This window comes from Anomalospiza imberbis, chromosome 15 (assembly GCF_031753505.1).
Source record: "Anomalospiza imberbis isolate Cuckoo-Finch-1a 21T00152 chromosome 15, ASM3175350v1, whole genome shotgun sequence".
In the NCBI taxonomy this organism is placed as follows: domain Eukaryota; kingdom Metazoa; phylum Chordata; class Aves; order Passeriformes; family Viduidae; genus Anomalospiza; species Anomalospiza imberbis.
Genome location: NC_089695.1, coordinates 13,144,795 through 13,163,286, shown reverse-complemented (window position 1 = coordinate 13,163,286; position 18,492 = coordinate 13,144,795). Strand labels below are relative to the sequence as shown.

General features: G+C 46.5%; 1 protein-coding gene across 2 annotated transcripts in view; it reads right to left on the bottom strand.

Moving 5' to 3' along the window:
- Window positions 1-8,778: 8,778 nt before the first annotated feature.
- Window positions 8,779-18,492, bottom strand: part of GRIA1 (glutamate ionotropic receptor AMPA type subunit 1) — a 120,593-nt gene continuing 110,879 nt past the window's right edge. For both annotated transcript variants that reach the window (XM_068205971.1, XM_068205970.1), the window contains exons 15-16: window positions 13,600-13,734; window positions 8,779-11,676 (exon numbers count right to left, since the gene is read on the bottom strand). In XM_068205971.1, coding sequence (XP_068062072.1) covers window positions 11,488-11,676; window positions 13,600-13,734 — 324 coding nt within the window. In that variant the 3' untranslated portion in view covers window positions 8,779-11,487. The remainder of the gene's footprint in view (window positions 11,677-13,599; window positions 13,735-18,492) is intronic.

Below are 18,492 nucleotides of genomic sequence, written 5' to 3'. Positions count from 1 at the left end.
AGAAGAAAAACAGATCAACAAAACAAATCACAGCAGTCTGTCAGGATCTATCTCTGGGGAAGCACACAGGGTTTCTTCTCTGGTTTGCCGTCTGCTTGCATGGGTTTGGTTGTTTCTTCCTGGCCTGGAGTTGGGCTCTATCTTTTCTTCCTGGCACACAACACTACCTGATGCACTACAGTTACAAAAAAGTATTTCCTGGCCTGCAAAGTAATTGGTTTTACTCATTTCAGGGCATGCATTTTGGAGTTTTGCCTCTACTCAGTGACAGAAAGTCTCCCTTTGCAATGTCCTAATTCCATTTAATGTCATACCCCTCCCCTTTTCACCAGTCTCTTATGAATCCCCAGACACATAATTTCAGGCTCTCTTTTGACCCCTTTTAATCTCCCTGCCATTATTCCTGCACAGCAGCCTCCTGTCTCTGTCAGCAGCTGAAGAACTTTGTGCTGTTGAGGGGATTAAGCACCAGTCCCTCAGGCTGGATAAGGAAGCTTTCCTGCCTACATGCCTGCCTGGAGAACAGCTCAGAAGCCAGAAGGAGGAAGGCACTGAGAGTTTCCCCTCCTACCTGTGGTATTAAAAGCAAGCGAGTGCCTTTTTTCCCATCCTCCCCATAGCTGCAGGAGAGGCTGCAGGCAGTGATGGGATGCAGGCAGTGACAGATTCTGAAACCCAGCCATGCCTCCTGCCCCAGTTCTCCCAGTAAAACCCTCCCTCACTCTCCCAGCACACTGTTGTTGCTCCTGGCAATCTCCCAGTTCTTCCCAGTCCAGCCCAGCTCTGCAGCTCATAGCTGGGGTGTTAATTCTCTCCACCGAGCTCCAGACACTGACCTTACACCCCACTCTAACCACGTGTGGTCCTGTGTGTGGCATCAGGCAACTCTGGGAACAGCAGGGATTTGGCCCTGTCTTGGAAAGCCATTCCTGTGCCCTGCTGCTGTCCTGAAGTCCCAGCTAATTACAGGACCTAGCAGGCTGGACTCAGACCATTTGCTGCAAAACCACACATCTGGGCTTTTCATTTCCTAAACTTGAAAATGTCTTCCTGAATTATCTTTTTGGCCCCTTCAAGAAACACAGTGGGGTGATCTGCTGACTGTAGAAGAGGGGAGCCCTCTGGGAGCCAGGACACAGGGAAGTGACCTATCCTTCCACCTGGACTTTTCACGGAGCACCACTGACCCCATGAGACTCTTTCTGTTAGCATTTTTTTAAAAAAGGGAACAGGAGATGCAACCCTTTCTGTGCCAATTGTTCTAAAAGAGGATCCAGGAATTACTGGAGCAGTGTTCAAGTTCCCTTCCTGCTTTCTGGTTAATCAGCAAATGGTACTAAAAAAGTGGCATATGGTGTGTGAGGGGTGGGGAGATTTCTCTTACACCAGAATGAAAACACGTCTTCACATGAAACCTAAAAGCTGATCACACTGTGGTCATGTGGCTGTGTCAGGATCCTGTCAAAATATATTGCAGCAGAGATGGAGATATGTGACATCTTGCTGAATTCTGCCAGATGTCTGGTGGGATCTCAGAGGGGGTTGTTAGAGCCTAAAATTTGCTTACGAGTCTCTGCAAGTGTGTGGCTTGTGACTGCCACGGTTGCAGCTATAACCCATCTCCCATCAGGAATGGCAGAACTCTGGGCTGGGGCAAGCTGGCCATAGAGGGGTTAACTTAGATTTCCCTTTGCTCAGTGAATGCAGTAGTTTAATTGCTTTCCTTTGGAAAGAACAATTAACAGCACCAGGGGTTAGCCTTTCATCTTGCCATATGGATTATCACACCAAAAGGCATTGATGAGGACATAAGGTCCTCAGGTTTCTTTCTGTAAAGAGCTGATCTTTGTACTCATATTTGATTTTATTTTCAGGGTTTCTTCTGCACTTTCAAATGGCACGTAGATGCACACAGTGCAAACAGGAATGCACACAATGCTCACTTTGAACATATCAATTGCCCACATGGAGAGATCAATACTTTTTCTAGAAGACCTTGTGAGGTTAGATTGCTTCCAATATTTCCCCTAATGTCCCCCACTCAAAAAGTCCCTCAGGAGCTAGAAGTATACACAACTTACTATAATTCAACTGCTTCCTTAGAGGAAGAAAGTTTTCCTAAGTCTTCACCTTGTATCTTCCTGTTCAGCTGAGCCAAGACTTCAGCACATAAATGGGAAAGAAAATCCCAGCAGCCTTTAGCTGATCTTTGCCTATGTTTATTAGATTGATGTTAGAGATGCTGATGAGCACTGGCAGGTAAAAGCCCTAAAAAACAGAGACCATGGAAACCACCTCTGTGGCAAGGAGAAAGCCAAGGGACTGCTCAAACCCCCTTTGAGAGAGACCTTGTGGGCAGGATGGCACTGGTGACCCACAGCATTGCAAAATGGGGGCAAAAAGGGGACCCCTGGACTGCTGACCCTCCTCCCATCTCCTCCTGCACCCCATGGCATAGACTACCCTCCCTGTGTCACCCTTGTCTGCACGAGCGGCCTGGAGATGGGATGGAGGTGGCGAGGATGAAGATGAAATATGGAGAAAGTGGGCCGGAAGGGACTTTCTCCCAAAATAAAAGGAAATAAATAAATCAACAAGCCCTTTCCAAACCTAAGTTAGCAGTTGATTTATTCAGAACTCCTCATGTAAATCTCAGTTGTTGTCCAACCAGTAATTGTGGTCTGTTTGGAGCTGGCCCTTGGCTGTGAATGGTGCTTTCAGAAGCTTTTAATCCTGTCCCTCTGCCCTGCCCGTGGGTTTGTGCTCTATGCTGTGGCTTCCCAATCTCAGCCCCTATCCAGCTCCACAGAGGAGAGGCTGTGAGAGGCCATTATGTTTTAATAGCAATAATATTCAGCACTTAGGCAGGTGTAGGAGGGCTTGCTTGAGCTGTTAAGTGTCCCCTGCCTGTGATGATTGCCAGCAAGCATGGGGCTCTGGGGTTCCCTCCTGAACCACAACTGCTCCTGCGCTCACTCCCATGACACACGCTGGCCTTGGCCTCTTCCCTTTTCCAGCCTGCTCTGTCTCCAGGCTGGAGGGGACAGGAGCTGAAATCCCCTATCAGTGGGACTGGGACCTCAGCTTCCACAGAACCTCCCCACACCCAGAGCTGAGCTGAGTCACTGTGGACATTGTGTGAACAACCTGCAGCAGGTGAAGGCTCATCGTAAATGCACCCCTCTGCAGAGAGCAGGGCGGGAGTGGGCATGGGACCCCAAGGGCTGCTGGGGAGGTGCATCTGCTCTGGGACTGCCCCAAGGAGCTGGGAAATGCCCTGCCCAGGCTGTGGCCACTGCCATGGGGTCTGGGCTGGAGGTGATACCTCAGGTTTTAGCTTTTATATTTTTCAGATTCTGTACTGCTTTAGTGTGTAGTTCCAAGCTTCATATTAGGGGACAGTAAGCTCTTTTCACAGAGTAGGGAGACAAAACAGTTCCTTCTCTAGCTGGGGACCAAGGACAAATGATCCAAATCTCAGGCCCAAGAGCATAAACAACAGTGGACTGAAGAGAGAAAATCAAGAAGGATGGGACTTAATGGGCTAAAGCTATAATTGGACAATTATCTCCAATATGCTAATGGACCAGAACTTACAAAAGTGTGAGACCCGTGACCAGTTGTCCATTTTGTGACCATTTTGGTTCACCTGGGGTGTAGCCCTGGCTGAACTCTTGTGCTGCCCAAGGTGGATCTATTGAGGCCTCCTAATAAATCCCTACTTTATTCTTTAACTCTGTCTAGTCTCTGTTCTAGGTCAGCCTTCACAAGGCATCAGAGGTGCTGCTGAAATCACTCCATGGGACAAGGGCTTGGCTACAGGATCCACCATAGTCCAGCAGCTGAAGATCACCAAACCACAGCAGCCTGATTGCCTGTGGACTCAGGCATGGGCAGATTTGATGTCCCTACCATGGTGAGTCTGCTTGGGGGTGTGTGGGGTTGCTGGTACCAGTTATCCCTGCTGTGGGGTGAAGATGGGAGAGAAAACCCACAGCTCCCACTGGTGATGTTGGTTTCCTGTGAGCACCATGGCTTTGCAGAGTGATGCAGTGGGTGGATTTAGGGCTGCTGGGAAAAGGGATGTGTCACCTTGCCTGCTGCCACAGCTGCAGGCCCAGGCCAGCACCCTCCTGGTGTTAGTGGAGAGAGCTGGATCAACCCTAGATAGAGCTGAAACACTTCTGTGTTCATATTTTGGTTTATTTTTGTCTTTTTTTTTGTTCTCATTGGACATTTGTCCCCAGCCATTCAGCAGCCAGTACTCCTGGAGTTTGTGTAAAGGCGTCATCCTTTTCCATCCCTGGTCCAACTAGGTTGTGAGGCCACACACCCACCTGGGACTGGGTGCATTCCTGCATCTACAGACCCTCTGATGGGGCCAGGTCCTTGCAAAGGAGATCTCGTCCATAATACCTTAAACCACTGCAGCACCTCTCCAGGGCTTGGCTGCCAGGGCAGGGGATCTCTCTCTGTTTTTTGTGTCCTTTTGTTAAACGGAACAGGCAAGGGCCGAGTGTGTGCACAGGGATGTTGGGCAGGGAGGAGGGCAGAGGGGAATAACCCCCAGAAAATGGTGCTGCTCCTCCAAACGCTATGGATCACTTTGCGTTGACACTTATAGACAAGGACCATTTTCTTTAACAAATATGGATCTAATGGATTAGGTCTGATCTAATTACGCATTCTGCATTAAGCCGATGCTCCCACTGTCTGTGGCTGCTAGCATAATTAAACTTAATGTACTTTTAATGATGTCTTCTTAACTCATGCATTCATATGTGATTAGAATCAAACAGGACGAGCTGTCACGAGTCCAGGAGAGCTCTCGCGGCAGCTCCTGATGGGACTCATGTTGAAATATTAATAATGCAGATTTCAAGGTTAACAACATTGGTTCTGAAGTGAGGAAAGCTCGTCACGCAGTTTGAGCTAATCTGAGGCAATAAAACGGCTCCCCTTTCAAGTTCAGCCTCTTCCTGTCTTTCACATGTGCTCCTGGGAGCAGAGGAATTTAAGTTTTACTCAGTAAAGATGTTGTTAAGTTAGTGAACTGCTCTGTGGGCAGCAGCTTTCAGAGAAGCTGGGACAGGAACTGTGTGGGCACCTTTTGAGGGCATGCTGGGTGCGCTGTCCTGGTCTCGCTCCTCCTCCCTTTTCCTGCTGCTTTTCTGGAGACTGGGAGCAGTTTGTTTTAGGGTCTGGCAGTAAGAAGGCAAACTCATTTTGTCTCTGATCCTATGTGATCCAGTGAGACCCTCCCAGCCTCTGCTGGCCTTGTCCATAGCCTCCTTGGCACAAGGAATGTGCTCCCTTTGGCTGTGTCCCCCTCTTGAGATGGGGCCTGAGGAAACATTGCTGTTGCTGTCCTGGCCCGTGTCCTCCATGAAGCAGGCAACAACACTGCAGTGAAATGTTGGGGTTTCCCCTCTTTTTCCTGTTTTTATGTAAACTTTTTTTAATGGGCCACTGGCTTGGCAGACAGGTTGTCTTTTGAGCTCCTGAGAGCAAGCTGTGAAATCATCTGAAATCCTTCCAATGGGAAAGCATTGATTTATTACACTGTAACACTGATGTGAACAACACCTTGTACCTTTCATCTGAAAACTCAGGACTTATGGAACACAACATGCCATTAATTTTGATGCCAGCTCGAACAGGGAAGGAATTACTGCTGAAGGGATCCAGAGAGCATGTTAAACCAGCCCTGCAGAGTAATGAACACACTTTGTGGCTGTTACTTTATACCCCATTGAGCCTTAGGAATAGGAAGGTACCTTGACAGCTAATTTGGGCTGTGAAAGGCATCTCAATATCTGTGTATGCATATTGGTGCATGAGAAAGGGGTGTGATCACCCTTCTGGGGGTGAGGGTTGCAGTTTCACTGCTCTAGAGACAGCTCTTCCCTCACACAGGTTCAGCAGGTAAGTTCACTCCATGGAGGTGATTCCCAGCACTCTGCCCCTCTCCACCCCCAAGCCAGATTTCCTCCTGGCAGCCAGACAGAAATGCCTCCCTGGGAGAAGTGCACTCCAGAAAAATGGAGATTAGTCCAAGTGCTCTGGGAACAGCCAGGTAACCCAACACTTTGCAGGGTTGTGGCTCCACAGAAGGGCTCCTTGCTGCCCAAGGACAGTGTGAGAGGTTATGGGATCATTTGTGCCCAGGGTGGAGTTGGATTCACACCTCTGCCCCATCCCATAGTGAATTTGCTTTCTAAAGCTATATGGTGATAGAGAGACTTATCTGCTTCTAAGGGAACACAATGTACAAAACCAGAGCCCATTCCAGGTCCTGGAGAAGAGAACCTGCCAGTGCTGAGGGTAATATTGATGTACAGATGGAGGAGAGATGGGGATGGACAGAAGGGAAATGGAAAGCGATGCTGAGTGTAGAATCCCAGGGTGGAAATAGTCAGGGCTTTGATGGAGTGATCAGTCTCAAGCTACCCCTCTGCTCCTAGGAGAACCTGTTCTAGGTTCTTGCACACTAAACTCATCCCTCTTGTAGACTCAAACCATCAGGACCAAGTGTCTGGAAAAAAAACCAGAGCAGCTCTGTAAGAAGGAAGTTGGGAAGGGTGTCATCCTTGCAATGAAGATGGAGAAACATGGAGCTGGGGCTGGCATGTGGATTTTGCCCCAAAAGCCCTGCTCTCCTACAGACTGCTGGGCAGCTGTGCATGGCACTGTGATATCCTGATGTTTCTGTTATTTAACTAATTAACTGTGTATCAGAGATGAGAGCACGGGGACTTCTTTCAGCAGTGGGGTACCAAGACACAAAACCAGCACTGGTGCATGACAAACTGATTTATGCTCACAGGTAACATGAAGGTAACAGGGATATCTGTGTTTAGGAGGGGCCAGCAGCCACAAAAGCCATCAGAGAACAGGCCACACAGGTCCCCAAAAGGGATTTGGGGTTAAGCTGGTACCTTTGCTGGTAGGAACCCCTGTGTTCCCGTCCTCAAGGTGGTGCCTAAGCTCTGACATGTGGCTTAGAAATGTGCACAGAAATGTTCCTCTCGACCCAGAGCCACATGTGAGACCTGGGTGACTGACCATGTCATTGGAAACTGAGCAGGAGCCTGTGTTCACAGTGAAAACTTCCCCATGCCTCCCAAAAATTTTGATGGACCAACAGCACTGAGTGGCTGGAGCTGAATAGGCCAGTGGTACCCACTGGTTTACAGAACACTCACGCACCCCTGTCCCTTCCCTGAACTTAGATGATTTAAGTTCTCCTTGCACTTGGTGGCAGGTGGGACAAACAAGCCCAGCCAAATCTTTTTGGAGCATCCCAGCTCTGGGTCCTGACCTCTTAGCAAAGGAATGAATTAGGTGATCCATCTGTTGCTCTCCTGTTGCACTTCAAGGTTCAGTGAGGTTTTTTTTTTTTTTTGCTTCAACAATGCTAAAGAAGGATTCCTGATGGAGACTTTATTACAAGCAATATTTGAGTTTGCCACTAGGAGGAAATTTTGTCCTGTTCACGCTAAGATATAAAGGAATGTTTCTTGTGCATTTTTGCAATCTCACTGGGAACCAAGAGTGAACCACTGAGCAAGAAGAGCATTTTGAGACAGAATCCAAGCCCACAGCACAGCACTGGATCCCAAGGGAATTGTGGAAGACCAAACTGGGCTGATTCAGGATAGCCTGCCCTTGGGAAGCCTCTCCTTCAGGCCCCAGTGCTTGGGAATCTCTTGCTCTTTGAAGCCTCAGGGTTCACTGGCCCTTTCAAAACGTATTAATTCTGTCCCTTGCTGATTCTGTATTTAAAACTTACCAGTGGGTAAGACAGCACCTGTGGATGCTGGAGATCTTGGTTCTCTAACCTTGGCCCTGTGGGATGCCTGGTCCAAAGGCACTTGTGTGTCTCAGCTTTCCCAGATGATAACTGGGAGTGAGGATATGGGAAGGGCAGTCCTTCCACACCTGTGACACCAAGTGCCCCACAAGAGCATGACATTAATGAGTGCAATTTACCTCAGTAGCTGTCAGTATTTGCATAAATGTCCAACACACTTTAAGTCCACTTCTTTTACCCCCCTCAACAGGTTTTTGGATGAGGAACTTAGCAGGTCACTTGTGTGAAAACTGAGTGAGAAGCATCTTAAATGTCCAAGCCTCTGAAACAGCATGGGAGCTCCTAAGAAAGCTGATCCTGGTAGGGATTTTTGGACCAGTGCTGGTTCTGAATTTTCTCTGAGCTGGCCATGTCTTCCCTCTCTGTAAAAACAAGCTAAAATCCTCTAATAGCCCTCCTCAAAAAATAGCCCCACAAGACTCCAAACAAAGAAAAATCATTAATTTTGAACCCAATGAATATTTAGTTTCCTGACTTTTGGGTAAATATTAGATAGATTCCCAATTTCAACCTGAAGCAGTTTATTCGGCTGCTGTTCACAAGTCAGACACAGCAAAAATCAAAGAAATCTCTTTTGATTCAGGTTGGGTAATATTGCCTGAGGGGTAACATCATTTTCATTTCCACACATCCAGCACTGGCACAAAACGGCATGGACAGGTATGAGAAATGGATCATGGATCCTTGGATCCGTGGTTCTAAAATTCCCGCTGATAGTTTCCTTTTTTTTGTGTAAATAATAATTACCAATAAAAATGTTGCTTCAAAAAAAGAGAATGTGAAAAGAAAAACACCATTGCATTTGATAAAGCAAAATCCTTTGCAGTACTGACAAAAGAAAAAAAAACATAAAAGAAAGAAAAACCAAAAGAGAGTTAAAACAAATATAGCTGTTAAATAAAAGATCCAGGTACCAAAGAGCAAAATTTAATGAAAGCCAAAACTGTTAAATATGGAATCCTGTTGAGAAAAAATGTCAATGTCTTTAAGAGTTTTACCATTACTCTATTTTTAAGAAAAGTGTAGTAAAAATACATATTACAAGTTTACATTTCCACGCTTTTGTCCTATTCACCTTTTTTTTTTTGTTTGTTTGTTTGTTGGTTTTGTAACCCCTCCACTGATCAAATGCCTTTCATAGCTTCATCTCACATCTTCATGTCACAGATGGCCAGTTCTAGCAGTGCTGCTGCTCACGAGACTGCTGTGACCTGCTGCCACAGGGTCCTGTTCCTGGAGGAGGATGGGGCACTGGTGGGTACCAGTAGCTTGTTCCCACCACACTGTCCCAGAACATGACAAGAGCTGGGTCAGGAGACTCATCTGAGGGCTCTGGACATGGGAAAAAGAGCTTGTGCTGATAAGGATGCCTCCACTTGTGCTAGAGTTACACAGAACTGAAGTTAAAATTAAGAAAAACAGGTTAAAAATAATGATAAACAACAGAAAGTGCCCTGAAGTGGTGTTTGGAGTGGCTGTTAACAGAGTTTGCATTCAGTGATGAAAGATGAAGATCACAATGTTCCCAGTTTTGGACAGAGGAAAACATTGGCACACGACATGCTGTGCCCAGGCTTAGGACCTTGACTCTGACTTGCTGGTCTCCAAATTGTTGCATGACAATTGGATAAGTGGAGCAGATGCTTCAAACCAGGCTGGTGTTAAAAGTGGTAAATGTATTGCTCTGCACAGTCATACACTAATGGAAACTGGTATTCACACAGTTTCCAGCCTTACTTCCAGATTCTCCTTATAGACCCATGCCAGTCATTTGCCTGCATCATTTTCTCTTCACCTTCCCTTCTTTTGTGGCTCCTCTCTTGCTATGTTGCAAAAACCAGAAAAGACTAAAGAAAATGAGAAAAAGCAGCTCAGAATGCTCCAGCAGCAGCTCAGTCCCTGGTATTTGTTGGACTCTGTGAGAACCTTTGAACTTTATTTGCCGAAAGTGAGATGGGACCAGGCCAAGTGGGCTCCCTGTGGCCCCTGCCCCACAGATCTTCTCCCTCACCAGATGTTCCCCTGGGAATCCTTCACTTGAGAATGTCAAACCCCTGAGGTCTCTCAGGCCCACCAGGGTGAGAAGCATTTGTCTACCCATGCCAGAGATTCACAGAATGAACCTTTTGTGCGGTTCTGGAAAACCATTCTTGCCCCCTTGATCTCCAGGCCTGTGGCTGGACCCCCAGCTGCCTGTCTGGCACTGTGGATTTCTGCAACACCAAGTTTGGGGTCAGCAGCCTGCTTTCCTGATTTGTGGATACTTCCCCCTCTCTAAGGATACAAGTGGGAATCTGCTACGGTTGGCTTTGCACCCGGACAGGCCCCATCTTGGTGGGGAGACTGTGACCAGCACTGATGCTGCTGAATGTCATGGTTGCTTGAATTAAGCTCTTGTATGATCTCCTCCTTGGCTTGCTTCATCATTTCCTTCCAGGAATCCGTTCTGGCCAGCTACCTACAAAATGTCCCTCTGAGTTAGAAAAAACAATGGCCATAAAGGGATTTGAGAGCAGAAGGGCAGGGGTGTCCCCGTTGCAGCCCCATGACTTGTAGCACGTTGCGCTGGTTAATTGGCAGCTGTCTAGAAGTGGATGTCTGGAGATGGCCTGTTCCTGGCCCGAGGTGGTTCCCTTATGTGACCACCAGAAAGGGAGCACACACAGAAGCTAAGCAATGAAGAAATGGTTCACAATTGCTTATTAGCCCCCAAAAACCTGGACAGGAGAGTCACACGTGAGGGGAATAAATACCACATTTACTTTCCCTCTTCAGCAGACGACCGTGATCTTAGACCAACCCTCTGCTCCAGTCTGCCACTCTCCACTCCAGGCACGTGATTTTCCTCTTGAACCACCACTCATCGTCTCTGGAAGAATTCCTGCTGTGTCCTCACGCTACCTGGGGTTTCCAAGCTCACCCATGACTTCGCCCCCTGTAAAACAGCCTCATGTCTCTGCTCAGGTTTATTCCTTCATTGAGTCCTTCCTGCTGCCGGGGGAGAGCCGGGGGCAGCTCCGTCTGCCTCGCTGCGGTAACTCCACAGCCCGAGTTCACCACAGAGCAACGAAGGCAGAACCACGATGGACAAAAGAGGTCAATGCTGATGCCCTGCACTGAGTTCAAATTGCCATGTATCGGTTTTTCTTTTTTTGCCTTTAGTAGCTCAGACATTGTGGTTTGCATCCCAAACTAAACCAGATTGAAGGACTGAGCAGGGAAGGGGGAAAGGGCTGATGTTACCCTGACACCACAGGAATTAGTAAGAAAAAATATGTATATTGCACACACTAAGACTTATTAACAACCAAGTTAAAACAAAATGGCATAGTCCTCATTAGTGTTCCAGTGGTTCTTTGATCAGGGATGGTTCACGAGTCTGTAAAATCCCATTACACTCTCCTTATTGCAGTACAGACCTGTTTCTGTTCTCCTGCCAGTGGATCTGTTTGCAAATAAAAAGGGAAATTTATTTGATTTCCTTGAGAAGATCCATCCAATTGTCCCTTCTGTCATCATTGTTTGTCTTGTTGGTCTTGGGTATGTTTTTTGGCTCTGGAGAGGTGGAGTTGGGCTGCCCCTGCTCTCACCCAGGAAATGGGTCAAAAGGCCAATTATAATCCCGTAGCTCCCAGGGACATGCCAGTGCTGTGGCTCATGCATGGGATTGTCTGCATGGATTTGGGGAAATCGTGGCTGACCACACGTCCATTTTCTCCACTGCCTCCTGCTGCAGCCGGCCTGGGAAGGGTTGATGTCCGTATGGCTTCGTTGATTGATTGCTGTGGGATTAAACAAAAACCCTTTTTAGGAAAGACGGGGGGGGTCTCCCCCTGTCCTTTGCAATGTTGGAGAAATTATAATATTAACCAGTACTGTCTGTTACTGTTCTCCCCTTCCTTGTCTCCATTCAGACTCTCACTTTCTGCATGTCCCCACTGCATCTGCTCTGTTCATTCACACCTCTTCTACATGCAAAATTAAATGTTTCAGCAGTATTTTGGGGTATAAAGCATCAGTGCCATATGCCAAAAACCTCTTCAAACTCTACAACATAAGAACAGTCATCCTGGATCTGAGCAGAGGTATTTTACACACTTCCCCCATAGAGATGCTATTGCTACTCCAGGACTGTTATGCACAGTGGACTCTGATTCACAGCAAACATATGTTTAACTTTCCTCATGTGACAACTTGAGCATGTGCCTGTGTTTCTGTCTACAGTGATGACTGAGGTAACTAGGAAATGCAAGCCTAATTCAGGAAACCAAATTTCATCTTCCTGCTCCACATGCATCCAAAACATTTGCTTTCAGAGGTCTAAGGAAACCACCTGCTTAGAACAATTCAACTAAAAGATAAAGCCAGTTTGGTTTCTTTGCATTCAAGCTATCTCTGAGGGCACCATCATTCTTTCTGGACTGGGATATTCAGGTGAAGAATTATCCCCAACAGATAAATCTGGAATAGCTACTAAGCTATTGCATTCTGACACTTTTCTTGCAGTGCATTTGTGCCATAGTTAGCTTTACAGTGAACACAAATTATAATCTAATCTTTGTAGTTCCATGGACGCTATTTGTTCATATTATTTTACCCCTGCGCTCAAGGTAGCTCTCATTGCCTGTGGAATTTCCTGAACCTCAATGGGAAAAGAGCTGTAGCACATTTTCAGTGCATTAGAAATGTTATTATTGCTGACAAAACATTGAGCATGCTGTGAAATGGTGACATAAAACCCAAAGAAGCAGTTGTTTATTTTCCTTTTGATTCTGGGTGAGTTTTGGTGAAATAAAAACCTATTTGGACTTTTTGAAATTCACTGCATGCTTCATATTTCCATAACAAATTCCACGCTCATGGCAGAGGTCAAGATGAGGAACACAAGGGATGTATCACACATCCCACTGCCTCCTTGAACACCACGGTATCTGTATAAGGGATTGCTGCATTAAATGTCTATCTCCAAGGCTCTCAAATCTAATCCACTCTTGACACAACACTTGGAAATTCAGGCACACCAAAATTTAGGGCTGAAACAGATCTCCTGGGCTGTAGGAACTAGGCTTCTGCAAGACCATGACAGGGTGGAGTTTAAAAAAACATTATGGGAGACATTGGAGGCCAATTCCTCTCAAAGAGGATCCATAATTCTGGGATTTGGAGGCCCACATCATCCATTCCCAGGGCAACAATGCTCTGAGCATGTATTGGTGTTGTCAGCCTGGAAATGGTGCCAGCAGGGTGCCAGCAAAGGGAACAACAGGATGTGAATCATTACTGTGCTCTCCCAGTTTTATCTTGCTGTTAAGAGCCTGGGTTTGGGGATTTTTCCATATTGCAGCACCGGCTTTATCACACCAGCCCCAGCACACTTCATCCATGCCGACACATATCACTACAGTCTGCCTTCATTAATTTTAAGGAATTTCAATGTGTTTCTGATGCTGCTTGTGCTGTGGTTTTGCTCTATGTCTGGATTTTGAATTAGCATTCTGCCACATGTCTGATCTTGCATCAGCTCCCCATGACAGCCCACTTGACCCTCTTTCAGCTTCCTCAGATAGTCCTATTCCTTTCTAGCAAGTTGAGTGACACAGTCACTTCATTATCCCTATGTCTTGGCTTTCCACCCATGGTCTGGGCTGCATCCGTCTCTGAAGGCAGCTTTGGAGCCGGGGGAGGATCAGAGAGAAGGTGTGAAAGGCCGTGGAATGGGTTGCCACCTTCATCCGCTTTGATTCACTTCTGGACTTGTAACAAAACTCGATTAAGGCAACCAGCATGGCGAGTCCGAGCCCACCGATGAGGATATAGAAAACCCCCGCCACATTGCTGAGACTCAGCGCGCTCGTCTTGTCCTGGAAGAAAAAGGAGAAGGGAGGGAAAGGAGGGCACACGGGAAAGGAGAACAACAAAATTAACATGGAATTGCTCTGGGAAGGATGCTGCACAATATAGCAGTACTGGCATTACATCATCTTCCTCTTTAAATGAACAAGTGACATTTCTAAGAGCATTTTTAAATTTTTAATTCAGTATCTAGTAAATCTAACATTTCCCTCACACAAACAAATAAACATTTCCTCAGCAATCTGACTCTTGGTAAAGGTTTGGGATCTCTGTTTTTCAATCAGCTAACTTAAATGCTTGTTTTATCCAAAATGTCTAGTTTGAATTATTGATTAAAGGAGAAAAAAAAAGTGAAGTTTTCCTCCTCTGTGACATTTGCTCATCCCTGATGTCTTGCCTGAAATAACCTGTTCTCTTGGAAATGCTCATTCCTTCATTCCTAGATTGTTTCCCCCGCAAATTCTGTTGCTGAGCAACACATTGAAGTGGAAGGGCTTTTTTTTCCTTTTTTTTATTTTCCTTTTCGATTCTGGGGTTGAGGTGACACCTCAGCTGTCCTCAGAAACTCATTTGATTTCTATATAATAAGGCAGTTATTTCATATGCAATCAAGACCTGCTGATGCATGTCTAAGCTAATTATTTGGTTGGCAATAAATAGGGCTATTAATGAGCTGCAACTTTTAGTCAGCAGCTTCATTCTGATTTTACAATTGCCTAATGAATCGTCACGGCTCTCTGGGGAAGAGACAAAGCTCAGAAAGACTCATTTCACTGTGAGGGAAACCAAGTTCCCACATCTAACCCTGATGTCACCCCCTGCAGCTTTCAAAACCTTCTCCTCCATGATGACCAGGTTGAGTTGGGGTGTGAGGATAATCTGGGCAGCAACAGGATCCCAAACTTGGCTCAGCTCCATGTGCAAGGCTCCTGTTTCTAGGACAGGCTTTCTCTACAGCGAACCAGACAGAGTCCCCTGCTCCATGCTTGCTGCTGCTCTGCAATTTTGACTCGATACCTGTTTGACAGGACAGATTCCCCAGGGCCAGCCCAACAGCTCAGTGCAAATCTGCTGGGGCCACCAGAGTCTGAGCAGCATTGACAGCCCTGCTCTGTGGACGTGGGAGGAAAATTGCATGTGGCTCATTTGAGATGTAGCCACAGAGTTAAAGGAGAACACCGGTGCCTGTGGAAGCGTCTGCAGCTGGTAGTGAAGCCTCTGCACAGTTCTTGGTGTTCCTCTTTGCTACTCCATGGACACGTGGACGTGGGTGGCACAGGCTGTTCTTTGCCCTTGTAGGACAGTTGATTCACTTGCTTTTCTTGGCAGGTTTTACAAGAAGCAACCCACAGTTTCGGGGAAGGGAGGGGATTCAGGAATCAGAAAAGGATATTGGAGTGACGTCAAAAGGGTCCAAACTGGAACTTCAACATGAGCATGGAAGGTTTGATAGAGGGCAGTCTGCCTGACACTGGTACAGTCTTTCAAGCAAGTATGTTTTTGCAAAGGACTCTGTCTTTTTCTGTATTAGGGTTTGGTGGCACAAAAGTCAGACCTCAAGGCATGAAAACATCTCAATTTTCACAATTTGAAAAATCTCCTGTAACAGGAGAGAAATTTTTTTTTTTTTTTTAATGAGAAGAAAAGTGGGTTCCAGTCAAGAATGCTAAAAAGATTTTTTTCCTCTATTTCTCCTTCATCTGACCCCCTTCCCATGCAAGCTGCCAGGCTTTTTCCCAGCTGGAGCTCCCACTGTTGGCTGTGGTACCATGCAGAGCAACTTTCCATCCTGAACCCTCTGCTGAAAGATGCAACGGTTGTTATGGTGCCATCCCTGCTGAGTTTCATTTGCTGGAAAAAACTCCACGAGTGACCTCATTTTCTGTGCTTTGCTGATTGATCACTTTGACAAGGGACTCATCGTGGTCACCATGTGCTGGTGGAAAGATTGGGTTTCTCCCATGTGCAACTTTCATGCACTAGTCAGGTTGTAGTCTTGATGCTTCCTGCGTGCTCTCTGTAATGAGAGGTTTCTGCAAAAGTCCTCTTAATTTCTGCAGTTTCAATATTTGAAAGATTATTTCTCTGGTCTTTTTCTAATCTGCCTTCGTGCAGTTTTTTCCCCCAGGCTTGACTGTATATTTGTTCAGTCCTCTCTTCTTTGCAGACTGTTGGGTGTACTTTTAAGCACCAATTGGGAAACGCTGGGAGTTTTTTAGTGGAGACGTAGAAAAGCAGAGCAATTGCTCGGAGGAAACTGTGTTAAAACATATCAGGTACTTTGCCCTTTAAGATTCAGTCTGAAGGAGCTGGCCCAGCTTCAGGGAGGGTAAAGACACTAAAAGGGGGCTGCCCTTCTCAGCATGCTAATCTTTTAGCCTGGCTTCTTAATGAAATGTGGCTGATTAGCACATGCTCTCTGCTCAGAGGGAAGAATGGGGACAGGGATGCAGGTGGAGCAGCCTTTTTATCTGTGTATTACTAATAATTGTCAGCCTACACTTTCACCTTGATTTACCAGTAGGGTGGAAATCTCCACAATATCAGGAATGTCCAAGCTTTGTGCAAAAGGATGACACTCTAGATAAGAGAAAGCCCATTGATGCTCTCCTTCAAATAAATGGATCAATGCAATCCATACAATAGTCTTTGACTTGCAGCCATAGATTCTTTGGAAATCTGCCTTCCTTGGCTCTGTTGGGCATGGGAATACACAAATTTCAAGGTTTATTTGCCACGATATTTATTTCCACCCCCAGTTTGGGGTTCATGGTCCAATGAAGTACCTCTTCAGCTGGCTGCAGTGGCAGAGCAGTCTGTCAACCAGGAAAGGCTGCTGGTTCTTAATTTCCACTTTCCTCCTCATGCCAGCAGCAAAACAATCAGTGAGAGAGAGGAGATGACCCAAAGCAGTTTCCCGCACCATCACTACAATTCATTTCAGGGCTGTTATGTTTTTCTTACATTTACTTTGCAGTAGCATTATTATTGTTATTGTTATTACTCCTATTACTGCTATTGCTATTATTACTGTGGCATTCTGGGTGAACTGAATGTTGTCTTATCCAGAAGGCAAAGGAGAGCATTGAGAGACACAGTGGTGGGTAAAGATACAGGGAGGGAAAAAGCAGCCTGAGTTTCAGTTCTGTTTCCTTAGTAAGGTTTCTCCCAAGGAGCCAAAGGCAGATTCCTGGGGCACAGAGGAATGATGAACTGCAGGAGCACAGCTGATGGCACAGCCTGCTGCTATGAACAGGCTGAGAAGTGAAACTCCTCCTGTGGTGATGCTTGACTTCTTGCAAATTCTCCTTTCAATATCCTTTTTCTTCCTTCCCTCTCCCAGCAGGACATGCAGAGATGTTCTTTGGGCAGGAGTGACATCTCGTTGCTCCCATCAGCTGCAGGACCTGACCCACATGAAGGGTCAAAAGCCCCGAGTGCCCCACTGAGGCTCTGCCTGCTGTTTCCATGCATGACCCTGTCCCAGTAATGCTCATAATAACAAAAAGTCTCAAATTATTCCATGTACTCGAGAGGACACTCCCCTCCTCTCTGCTCAGGCTCTGTGGCTCCAGATGCTCTCCTGCAGAGCTGCCCATCACTGAACCAGCTTGTTAGTGGGAGTGTAAATGTCACTGCTCGTCTCCCGCAGCAGCAGAGCCCAGACGTGGGGGGAAGATTGGCAGGTGAAAAGAGAAAGAAAAACCCATCTTCCCAAAAGAAAAACCCATCTTCCCAGCCTTGTTGCTGCAGCAACCAGACACCTTCCTGTCTGTTACTCTCAAACATGGCACCGTGTCCATCAACCCCTTTGTCATTATTTAATCCTTGCTGGCTGACAGGCATCAGGGCCAAATTTGCTGAGTTCCCCAGCAGGGCTGGTCCCTTCTGTCACCCAGTGTGAGCAGAGCCCATTGGCACCACAGGGTGATGGCACCTTGAGTTGTTGCAGTCTCCAGAAGATGAACTGTCCTTAGAGCAGGTGGCAGCTCCAGAAGTTGAGCTTTTACCCCAAAATCTGGGCTGATTTTAGTGGGGTAAGGCCTGAAGCTTGTCAATGAAGGACATAGCTCTGGCCATTGTCTCAGAGTGCTGCCAGGGATGTGCAGGAGCACATGGATGGCTGGGGATGGGGCTGCTTAGCATAAGACACATTTGATTTGAAAATTTGCCAATTTCCTGCAAAGCTAGGACAAGGCACTAGCAGGATCTGTTCCTTTATTTTTCTATTTTAACAAAAACAAAATTCTTGCACTGGAGAAGAGGGTTGGGAAATGTGTGTCTTTGATAAAGGTCTTTTAATATCATGACACACCTGGGTGCCCCTGAAAGCAGCTTGCCATCATGGTCTAGGAAAAAACTTCCTTTCTCCCAATGCCTTGCAAAAGCCCCAAGAATCACACCCATCTGCCACAAAATTTAATATCTACCTTGTCATTACTTCAACAACACAAGGCATCCCTTGCAAGCCCATTTTATAGCCTGCAAAAAGTCCATCCTGTGCTTGTTTTCAAAATCAGGTCCTTCTAGGGAAGTGCCTATTACAGTGTCTCTGTCTCTTCTGCTGTGGCAAGTAGAGAGGACTCAGAAAAGCTCAGGAATTGGTTATGGTTTCTAGCTCTGTGCAGTGCTGGAGGTGAGTGTGTATGGAAAAACCCTGGGCCTATGTGAAGGGGTGGCTGCTGCATGCTCACAGTGGGAACAAGGGCAGCAGGGACATTGCTGCCCAGTGCAGGACACTGCCTGGGGTGTCCCACTGTCTGGAA